Source organism: Bos taurus, chromosome 4 (genome assembly GCF_002263795.3).
Source record: "Bos taurus isolate L1 Dominette 01449 registration number 42190680 breed Hereford chromosome 4, ARS-UCD2.0, whole genome shotgun sequence".
In the NCBI taxonomy this organism is placed as follows: Eukaryota; Metazoa; Chordata; class Mammalia; order Artiodactyla; family Bovidae; genus Bos; species Bos taurus.
The window spans coordinates 24,961,318-24,972,131 of NC_037331.1; the positions used below are offsets into that span (position 1 = coordinate 24,961,318).

The 10,814-nt window shown below is 38.3% G+C and overlaps 1 protein-coding gene across 1 annotated transcript; it reads right to left on the reverse strand.

Moving 5' to 3' along the window:
* Positions 1-482: 482 nt before the first annotated feature.
* SOSTDC1 (sclerostin domain containing 1) lies at positions 483-4,728 on the reverse strand. Its single transcript, NM_001046265.1, has 2 exons — positions 4,407-4,728; positions 483-1,899 (listed from the first exon to the last, which is right to left on the reverse strand). The coding sequence occupies exons 1-2, from the start codon at positions 4,609-4,611 to the stop codon at positions 1,484-1,486; spliced, it is 621 nt and encodes a 206-aa protein (NP_001039730.1). The 5' UTR covers positions 4,612-4,728; the 3' UTR covers positions 483-1,483.
* Between the last annotated feature and the right edge of the window lie 6,086 nt (positions 4,729-10,814).

Sequence of the window (10,814 nt, forward strand, 5' to 3'; positions counted from 1 at the left end):
TCATTTTAGTTTTTGGTTTGAGGACTATGCAAGAGTAGTCAGTTTCCCAACATATGGCAGTGATTGTTTTCACAATTCCTTTCTCAGACTTAATTGCATATTAGAATAACCTGAAAAACTTTAAAAACTGCTAATATCTGAGTCCCACGTCCAGAAACTCTGATGTAATTTGGATGGCAGCCTGGTTACTGGGTTGCGTACTATCTCCCCCAGGTGATTATAATGGGCAGCAGATTTGGCATCCACAGGTATATATAAATATGATATTCTTCTTACAACTCACTGCTGGGTTGTCATCCAACTTTTTCAAGCATCTTATTTACCAACTAGATGGTCTCCCTCTCTCTTTCTTCTTACTGTAGATTTTTCTATCAAAACTTGAATGTGCCTTATATTTTTAAAAACTAATGATTCTGATGTGCTTCTTCTGTAGTTTGTGTGCTTATTCTGCACCATTTTATACATGTTCAAGGCAAAGACAATAACATTTAGCCGTGTTTATTTTTGTTAAAAGAAACTCATTGAAGGTCTAGTCACCTTCTGATTGCACAGATTAAATCGGAAACTGTTACCTATTTCATCTTTACAAAGCATCTTATTGATTTTTAAAGATCTGTACTATTGACAAAGTTCATGATGAAACATATATGTAACAAGGAGACTAAAATATTTATTTTACATATCTACAGTATGTATTGTCATACTTCTAGATCAACCACAAATTATACAGGAAAATATTTAGGTACATGAAAAAACTTCGAAACATAAAAAATTAACATTTTGAAAACAATCACTTGTGAAAGCTCATTAAATAATAACATTGACAAATAAATAGTTAATCAGCTTTACTTATTAGCTGCTGCCATGCATTTCTGGCATTCCATTCCAAGCAAGGGTCAGCATGCAGGGTATAATTTCATACTATGAGACTGTAAAAAGCTACAGGGCTTATTTTTGAAGTGAAATGTCACAAGCTCTTTCACTCTTTCAAAAGGAGATCACTCTTGGCAGCTAAACTGTTCCCAGGAAGATTACCAAAAAAACACCCTTCTGAACTGTTAACCTGAAGATTCATGGCAACAACTCTTTAAAAAAATTTTCAATTTCAAAGAAGTTTTGTTGGGTGTGGGGTGGAGAGGATGGTTTGGGAAATGAAGGGTTACTGAGAAGCCCTTTTCCATGTTAAAAAGATTCAATGATGGGTATAGTATCACCCGTCTTTCAAGAACCATGGGGAATTAATAATACAGGATGCGTGGAATTTAAAGGCAAATCGCATCCATGGATGCTCATACATCTTGAAAAACTTGAAAAATCTATCTCCCAAGAAGCTTCTGATACTCAGGACAGCTGGCTGAGTTTGATCAAAGCAGAAAGCATATATTTTCAAGTAAGAAAATTGCAGTGGCAGGCTCGAATAGTCCAAGCAATCAAATCTGTAAAGTAGATGGTTCCTAGTCAGTCCAGTTTGGAGGTCTGGATTCTAACTCATGCTGTGCTTGCTGGGTTTGCCAGCTCTCTTGCGCTCTCGCTGATGCTGGGCTGGCTTGGCAGGCGACAGGCTCTCGAAGTTGTGACTGGACTCGTTGTGCTGCCGCGTGTACCTCTTGCACTTGCAGGCGGTGACCACGGTTATTTTGTAGGTGCGCGTGCTGCCGTCCTGGCACTGCAGCTGGATTCTCTGGGTACGCGTTTTGTCATTGACACACCTCCACTCCTGGGAGCTCCTCCGGCTCCAGTACTTTGTTCCGTAGCCCCCTCCGATCCAGTTAGGCAGCACAGGCAGGGGCAAGCACTCGCCAGCACACACCAGCTCTTTCAGAGGGCTGATGCTGGTGCACTGGCCGTCTGAGATGTATTTGGTGGAACGCAGTTCTCGGCAGCCTACTTGAACTCGAGCTGCAGGAAGCAGGAAAAAAAAAAATATATATATATATATATATATGCATGAGAGGCACAGGCAAACACTCAAAAAGAAAAGTAATCTGCATTGGCAAAAAATAATGTCCAAATGATAGCAAATTCGCCAATAGGAAGTGAACTCTTATTTTGTTCTCACAATGCAAAAATCCACCTGGATGGTTATAGAGAAAGCTTGCATGAAAATTATCAGTTATGGGATAAAATAAACTGAGCCTGATTTGTTTTTTCATGTGTAACATTAGCTAATTGCTTACTGGAGTATTTGAAAATCCCATTTTCTTAGTTTTACTCCCCTGATAAGTATTAAGCAGTTCTAAGTTTTATGTATGAATATTCATTCTTTAATGAGCTAACAGGCAGTATATGTTCATGTTCTTCACTCACAGGTCTATTAGTTAATGTCTACAAGTGCTTTTAATTAGGTTTTTCAAAAAAATCTACTGAAAAAATGTGGAAAGAATTTGAATATTGTGTACAATGAAATCCATAATATTTTGTTTCAATTATAAAATTCAGCTGCAGAGAATCATATATACATATGTGTACAATGTCTGACATTTTTGCATCTCAAACTTAATAACTACACTTTAAACATAAATTCCCAAACTATCTTTTAAAAACACAAATATTAAAATGCTTGAAATGCAAAATGTCACTACAACTCAACATTTAAGGAATATAAAAGCTCCTAAATCAGGAACGTATGGTTGCCATAACAACTTGGCTACATTTCCATGAATTTTATGGCAGAAAAATGCCTAACATGTTTGATTTACAACTGCAAAAGGAACCACAGTGTTTGTTTCCTGAATATTGGTCATGGCAAACTTTGTTTAGTCATTTGAATTTGATAAGTATGTTCTCTAATAGATTGTTTCTTGTTCCATGCCTTAGGTAATTAAAGCAAAAATTAGTCTTAAATGTTTGGGTTTTCTTTTCCATTGCTTTGTTATCTCAAATTGAGGAGAATTGTCTGTAATAAGCTTGGGGAAAAAATCCAGCCTTGTTAACCAGAAATACATATATATATATATATTTCAAAGTACAGACTGCTGAGATTAAAAAAAATAAAGATTATAAGGGACATTGAAGTGGTCTCGCATAAGATATTGAAAGCTAATATGAAGTAGATATTGAATTAGGAGTGTTACTTTAGCACTGTGCCCCTAGAACTTATGAGGTAAAAGATATAGTCTAAAGGGATGTGATAGTTGTGGAAAAATGTAATTATATGTTTATACATATAATTATACGTACACATCTGTACGGATATGGAGTGTGAGATTGAAATTAAAGTGTAACCTAGCTGGCCAGTCAGCATACTCTGCCTGTCTAATTCTGACTCCAGCTCACCTTCCTGCAGCTGCCTTAAGAATGCACCTGGAAACAGCCGAGAGGATTTTGACCTGCCTAGCTTTTTGTTCCTGTGTATATAGAAATTTGGCATTTTTGCAGTGACAGTTCATTGACAATGAATACCCACCGCCTTGCTTGGTAATCTTAAATAATCAGATAGTTCTTGTATATGTAAAAGCAAACATCTTCATGTAACTTAAAAAACACCGTGCTTTTCTTAGAAAGACATAAACAGTCATATTTGCTTTGGTTTTTCAAAGGTTGAAACTCTTTTCAGCACTTGAATGGAGTTGAAGGGAAGATTTCTTGTGAACTCTTTCTCTGTTTCTCTCTTAAAGTCCAATTACTAGCATGTGAAAGGAGTGAAGCAAAAGTTAGGAAAAGACATTTGAATCCCTCCAACTAGTGGTCAACAAGTATGTTGATTAAGCAAACAGAAAGGAAGAAAAGTAGTTTTTATACAAAGTATTATTGTATTGTCATTATTTTAAATCTCCAAACTCATAAAAGTTTCCCTGGTCTTTCACAGAAATCTACAATAACCTACATTTTGATCCGGTGAATAAGAAGTTATTTCAGAAAAATATGATTCTCCAATGTTTAGTTTCATCCCTCTTTCTCAAAGACCATCTCCAAACTTCACTTATTTCACTAGATATTTTTTAGAAATTGGTGTGAGCCTTTTTTTCCCCCTCAGAAAGCTTCTTTTTTCCCCCCTTGTGATTTCCCATGTGTGCTTTGGTTATTTACCTTTATACACTCTATCAGAACTGCACAGGTTTTGAAATAAACAGAACACAACCTGAATTTAAGCTATCTAGAACAACATTTCATGAAAAAAAAAAAATCTCATTCTGCATTTCAAAGAAGCAACACTTTAATTCCTGGAAACATTTTCTCTTGGAATGTTGGAAAACCAAAGCCTGTGCCTACATTATCAAATCACTGTTTTAGTTATGTTAACTTTGTAGGGAAGAATGCCAGTCTACACATGCAGCGGATTGCTCCCAGATTGTTTAGCAAAACATGTATGGTTCAGGTTAGTTAGCAATGAAATAATTCGACAGGAATGTGAGTTAATGCTACCAAATAAGAACACCAAATTCATGCAAGTAAAACACACTTACTGTTCCGATCCAGTCCAGCGTTACTGAAATGCCTGCCTCCATTTCTGGCTTGATTCATTGTGCTGTTGCTGCTGGGGTGTGCTGGAACAGGTTTAACCACATGTGAATAAAGGATTTCTGTGGCATCATTTTTAAAAGCCAAACAGCTTTTCATTAGGATGCATGCAAGGGGAATGAGAGAGAAATGAATGGCAGGAGGAAGCATGGTGAGTGGAGGATTTGCTTGGCTGGAGAGCTGGTTAATTCCTTTCCCTCTGCTTCTGCACTGTAACTGTGAAATTCCTCCTCAAGGTTCCCTTTATATATCCACTGAGGTTTGGCGTTCATTCAGGTGTAAAGTTGTGTAGCGCTACAGAGTGAAAACACGGAGAAGGGGTGGGATCCCTACATGACCCTGCGAAAGAATTTTACCAATGGAAGAGAAGACTACAGAAAAGGAGGAGCCTGGTATCCAAATTGCCTGAAATTTCAGAGTGGGACTTCATCAGTTGTCTGAGAGCTGAAGCAGCCAGGCGCATTCTATAGCAACTACAGCCCCTCTCGCTCTCTCTCTTCTCTCTCTCTGCCATTTCCTTTCCTAAATCTAGTTCACATTCGGGTTTCATTTAAATGAAAATACACTGCTGTTCATTTGAAGACATTTGCATTCCCACAGTTGTTTTGTATTTGTAGTAGGGAGGGGCCTCACCCCAGATAATAGGAGGAATTCGGGAGTTTAAGTTTTGTAGGGCTCGAATGAAGCACCTAATTAGTTAAACATTTCTCGTTTGTCAAGATACAAACCACCTTTTTTTCTTTTTTTTTCTGAAAGTATAAGGCACAGAGCTAAAAATCTGCCCGCTGGACACACTTAAATAATGCAGCTTTGATCTGCATGAACTGCTGCGCTCCTAGGTAAATTATTGCCAGGGGTTCTGTGTGGAGAGTAATGAGCATAGCTCTGTCTGCATTAAAGTAACTAATATCCATTTGCATCTTAAAAATATGACCCAAGCATTACCGTTCATAGCATCATTTTACATGAAAGCCATTTCTGACTGATTATTTTGCAAATTCAAGTTAATTTTTGCAAGGTTTTTCATGGGCTGCAGAACACGTATTTTACCTCCATTTACTAAACATTCTGTTCATGACTTCCTTTGGCTCTGCTGCTCACATAAAAAACAAGGTAGTCTTCTGTTTATCCACACATGACACAGATGTTCCATTGACTACCAGGGATCTCTAAGGGCTTCCCAGGTGGTGCTCATGGTAAAGAACCCGCCTGCCAATGCAGGAGACATAAGAGACACAGATGCGATCCCTAGGTTGGGAAGATCCCCTGAAGGAGAGCATGGCAATCTACTCCGTATTCTTGCCTGGAGAATCCCATGGACTGAGGATCCTGGTGGGCTAACAGTCCACAGGGTCGCAAAGAAACAACTTAGCATGAACACACACAAGGATCTCTAGCCTTAAAACAGTAATGAAATTCCAACCGATTGGTGGGATATCTTGATTGGAATCAAAATTCTGAAACTGTTGTCAATTTTAATTCTATTTTTGCCGTTTGTGTGGCTATTAAACTGACCCTGTAGGATGGATATATCTCACCTCTTTATAAACTTTGACCTATTGTTACTGCTCTTTGGAGCTTCCTAGGTGGCTCAATGGTAAAGAATCCACCTGCCAAAGCAAGAGATGCGGGTTTGATCCCTGGGTTAGGAAAATCCCCTGGAAGAGGAATAGGCAATGCGCTCCAGCAAGCTTGCCTGGAAAATTCCGTGGACAGAGGAACCTGGTGGGCTACAGCCCATGTCACAAAGAGTCAGACACAACCGAGTGACTGAGCACACATATACAGCTGCTATTCCTATCTATCTGCCCGTCACCTGGGCTTTTCCACAGTGGCACTGTGGGCATTTTGGAATAGACACTTATTTGTTACGGGATGCTGTCTTGGGAGTTTAGCAGCATACCTAGTTTCTACCCACTAGATGCCAGTAGCACCCCCAGTTATAATCAAAAATATGTCCAGATGTTGCCAAATGTCCCCTGTGAGCTAAAAAATCACCCCAGTTCAGAACTACTTTTTATCTATCTCACTGTTCAAAGAAAGTACACTTAAGAACAAAACATTAATGATTTAGTAGTGCTAAGAAATTACTGTATCTTTTAGAAGAAAAATGATACTGTGGTTTTATGTAAAAACAACTGCTTCTCTTTTAGAATTAAATACTGAAATATCCTTAGATGAAATCACATGATGCCTGGAACAAAACTTCAAAAACAACATAGGAAGTGCGTTTGGATGGTGCTTGATTTGATGGTTGCTGAGGCTGGATATTCCTTTTTGTTTACTTTTGTGTATGTTTGAAATTCTACATAATCAAAAAATGTTTTAAACCTGAATTCAAAAATCTCAATGTACACGTACTGCCAATCACATCTCTATCTTAAGACTATATGTAGTCATTTATTCTAACATTCTTCCTGGAAAATTATGTATGTGCACATAGAGATTATAGATCAGACATCCTTCTAAAATAGTAACTATGAAAAACTTTTTTTTTTTTATGCTTTACAATATTTTCTGTTTGTTTTTTATTGGGGTACAGTTGCTTTACAATGTTAAAATAGTAACTATGAAAAACTTTTTTTTTCTGCTTTACAATATTTTTTGTTTGTTTTTTATTGGGGTACAGTTGCTTTACAGTTACTGCTGCAGGGTGAAGTGAATCAACTATATGTATACATATATCATCTCTTTTTTGGATTTCCTTCCCATTTAGATCACCACAGAGCATTAAGTAGAGTTCCCTGTGCTATACAGGAGGTTCTCATTGGTTATCTATTTTATACATATTAATGTATATATGTCAATCCCCATCTCCCAATTCATCCCACCATTTTTACCCGCTTAGTATCCATATGTTTGTGTCTCTATTTCTGCCTTGAAGACAGGTTCATCTGTACCATTTTTCTAGGTTTCACATTATGCACTAATATATGATATTTGTTTTTCTCTTTTTGACTTATTCTTTCTGTATGACAGTCTCTAGTTACACCCACATCTCTACAAATGACCCAATTTCATTCGTTTTTATGGCCGCTAATATTCCATTGTGTATATGCACCACACTAAAGAGTGTCTTATCCTGCTTATCAGGGGACTTCATGTTCATGAAGTACGTTAATATTAACTGTTGACTGGTAGACCCAATGCCTAAAGGAAGTAACACGGCCAAAATAGCTAATTTCTTTCCCTATACTATTTTTTATGCCTGGTGTGTGTGTTAGTCACTCAGTCATGTCCACCTCTTTGCTACCCCATGGATTATATAGCTCACCAGGCTCCTCTGTCCATGGAATAATCCAGGCAAGAATACTGGAGTGGGTTGCCATTCCCTTCTCCAGGGGATCTTTCTGACCCAAGGATCAAACCCAGGTCTCTTACATTACAGGCAGATTCTTTACCATCTGAACCGCCAGGGAAGCCCCACTCAACAGCCTCTTTTTTTTTTCCCAGTTGCCTAGAGGTGCCGTGCTGTGCCAAGCTGTTTCGCTTGTCTGACTCTTTGTGACCCCATGGACTGTTAGCCCACCAGGCTCCTCGGTCCGTGAGATTCTCCAGGCAAGAAGACTGGAGTGGTTTGCTATGCATTCCTCCAGGGGATCTTTCTGACCCAAGGATCAAACCTGTGTCTCCTGTAGCTCCTACATGGCTGGTGGATTCTTTACCTTTGAGCCACTGGGGAAGCCTGTTTTTTTATGCCTGGAGGAGGATATTACTATTATTATTGTTGTTCTTATTATTTTGGCTACACTGCATACTTGTGGGATCTTAGTTCCCCAAGCAGGGATTGAACCCAGGCCTAGCATGGAGTCCCAACCACTGGAGGAGGAGGGGATCATTAAATTTTCAGTTTAATTGTTAGATTGTTAATCAACTTGCTCAGACTAACTCCTAAATGTTAAATATGCTCTGTCCCTAGTATTCTGTATGTGCAGCCTTAGGATATTATGTCTGGCAGAAGCGAAATTAGGAATGAAGACAATGTGGTTGTTATACATGGACAGGAAATTCAACATTCAGATGTGACTTCTGTGACTGGGTTACCAAAACACTGTGACTCTCAGTTTTGCTTGCCTGCTCTAGCTGTCTCACTCGTTTCTATGAACATCAGCTTCCATAATGTAAGCTTTCCTATGTAGAAGCCCCAGTGGCACAAAACAGGTGTCTCTCACCAGTAAGGAATAGAAGCCCTCAGCTGAACAACCCATGAGGACTTGAATTTTATCAACGACCACAAGTGTGAATTTGAAAGCAAATATCCCCACAGCCAATTCTTTACATGAGACTGCAGCCCTGACTTAACACCCTGAAATGATAAATGTTTTAACTAAGTTTTACACAGCTGTAAATAATTTACACAATATTATCTGCTTTAAAATGAAGATATAATCATTAAGCCATTCATTTTGTGAAAAATGCTAGAGTTTTGAAAGATCAGATATGGAATCATTCAATATGGTGACTGAGTAACTTTCATTCTTTGGGCAAGCTTTGACATTTGAAAGATCAGATATGGAATCATTCAATATGGTGACTGAGTAACTTTCATTCTTTGGGCAAGCTTTGACATTTATTTCCCAGTCCTCAGCTGACTCATCAGTATGATGCCATTATTAATAATCAAATAACATCAGAATTAGAGTTCCCTGGTGGCTCAGACAGTAAAGCGTCTGCCTACAATGTAGGAGACCTGGGTTCAATACCTGAGTCGGGAAGATCTTCTGGAGAAGGAAATGGCAACCCACTCCAGTATTCTTGTCTGGAAAATCCCATGGACAGAGGAACCTAGAAGGCTACAGTCCATGGGGTCTCAAAGAGTCAGACATGACTGAGTGACTTCACTTCACTAATATCAGAATTACTACTGTTGGTCTGATATGCAAAAGCTTGAAAGTAACTTTAATACTCAATTGTTACTCCTGGCACTAAGAAAACCTGAATTTGAATCTTATTTCTGCCATTATAATCTGTGTGAACTTGGATGTATTTCCTAAAACTCTTTAAAGTCAGTTCCTTCAACTGTAAAACATGACCAAATTTACCTACCTCACAGAGAAATAAGAAAATGTGAAAGTGTCTAGCACAAAATCTGAAATGTAGGGAAAAAAATAGTCTTTAAAAATGAGTCTAAGACTATTGTTTCTCATTAGAATCTTTTTTATATATAATTTTGTTTCTTTCTTTATTTTTGGCTCTACTGGACCTTCATTGCTACATGGCTTTTTCTCTAGTCGTGGCAAGCAGGGGCTACTCCCCAGGTGAGGTGCATGGGCTTCTCATTGTGGTGGCTTCTCTTGTTGCAGAGTATGGGCTCCAGGCCCGCAGACTTCAGCAGTTGCAGCCCATGGGCTCAGTAGTTGTGGCATACAGGCTCAGTTCCTACAAGGCATGTGGGATCTTCCTGGACCGGGGGTCAAACCCGTGTCTCCTGCACTGGCAGGAGGATTCTTTACCACTGAGCCACCAGGAAAGCTCTCCTTACAATCTTTGAATTTAAAAATGACCTTGAAAAAAAATAAAAAATTCTCAAAAAAGTGCAATTACTGTATTTAAGGTGTGGAACGAAGAGCTACAAGAAATGATCAAATATTAAATATTTTCTTGATTAGGAAAATAATTAGCCTGACTGTTTTTTATCTTTGAAAGGAGAAAAATCAGAATAAGTATAAGCAAAACATATTTACTGAATGCAACAATGAAGTATATCTGGTCCTCTGTGGACTTTAATTATTTTCAGAGAGTTCCAGTTAATAAGATAGACCTTGTACATTGGAAAGGTAACCATCATTAGTTTAGAAGAAAATTAAAACTACTTACAGAATCTTCAAAATTCTTAACAATAGGATGGGCTAACATCTTGGATTTATTTCATATCAACACTTGAAACCAGTGTTTATCATGGATGCTATAGTCCAGGGACTGTAGAGTCGAATGAGGCATGGAGCCTATGCTCTTCACTTTCCTGAAAGTTTCTATTTAGAATTCCACTAAAGGAACTCCCTTAACCTGATCGTTCTGTACTATTTTATACCTTCCTCACCACCTTTCTTAGTTGTCTCTTTATTTTTATTTTGCTTAAATGCTTTTGGTTTAATAAGTAGAGCAAATATTATTTTTCTTACAAGCTGCTTCAACAGAGATAATATTAATTTAGATAGTGCTGATTATAATCCAGTGTGCGTGCTAAGTCACTTCAGTCATGTCCAACTCTTTGTGACCCATGGACTGTAACCCGCCAGGTTCCTCTATCCATGTGATTCTCCAGCCAAGAATACTGGCGTGGGTTACCATGTCCTCCCCCAGGGAATCTTCCCAACCCAGGGACTGAACTCACAACTCTTATATCTCCTGCA

Coding starts and splice junctions, on each gene's coding strand:
- SOSTDC1 (NM_001046265.1), bottom strand. CDS start 4,611: ATGCTTCCTCCTGCCATTCATTTCTCTCTCATTCCCCTTGCATGCATC. Junction 1,900..4,406: donor CGCTGGACTGGATCGGAACA/GTAAGTGTGTTT, acceptor TGCTTCCTGCAG/CTCGAGTTCAAGTAGGCTGC.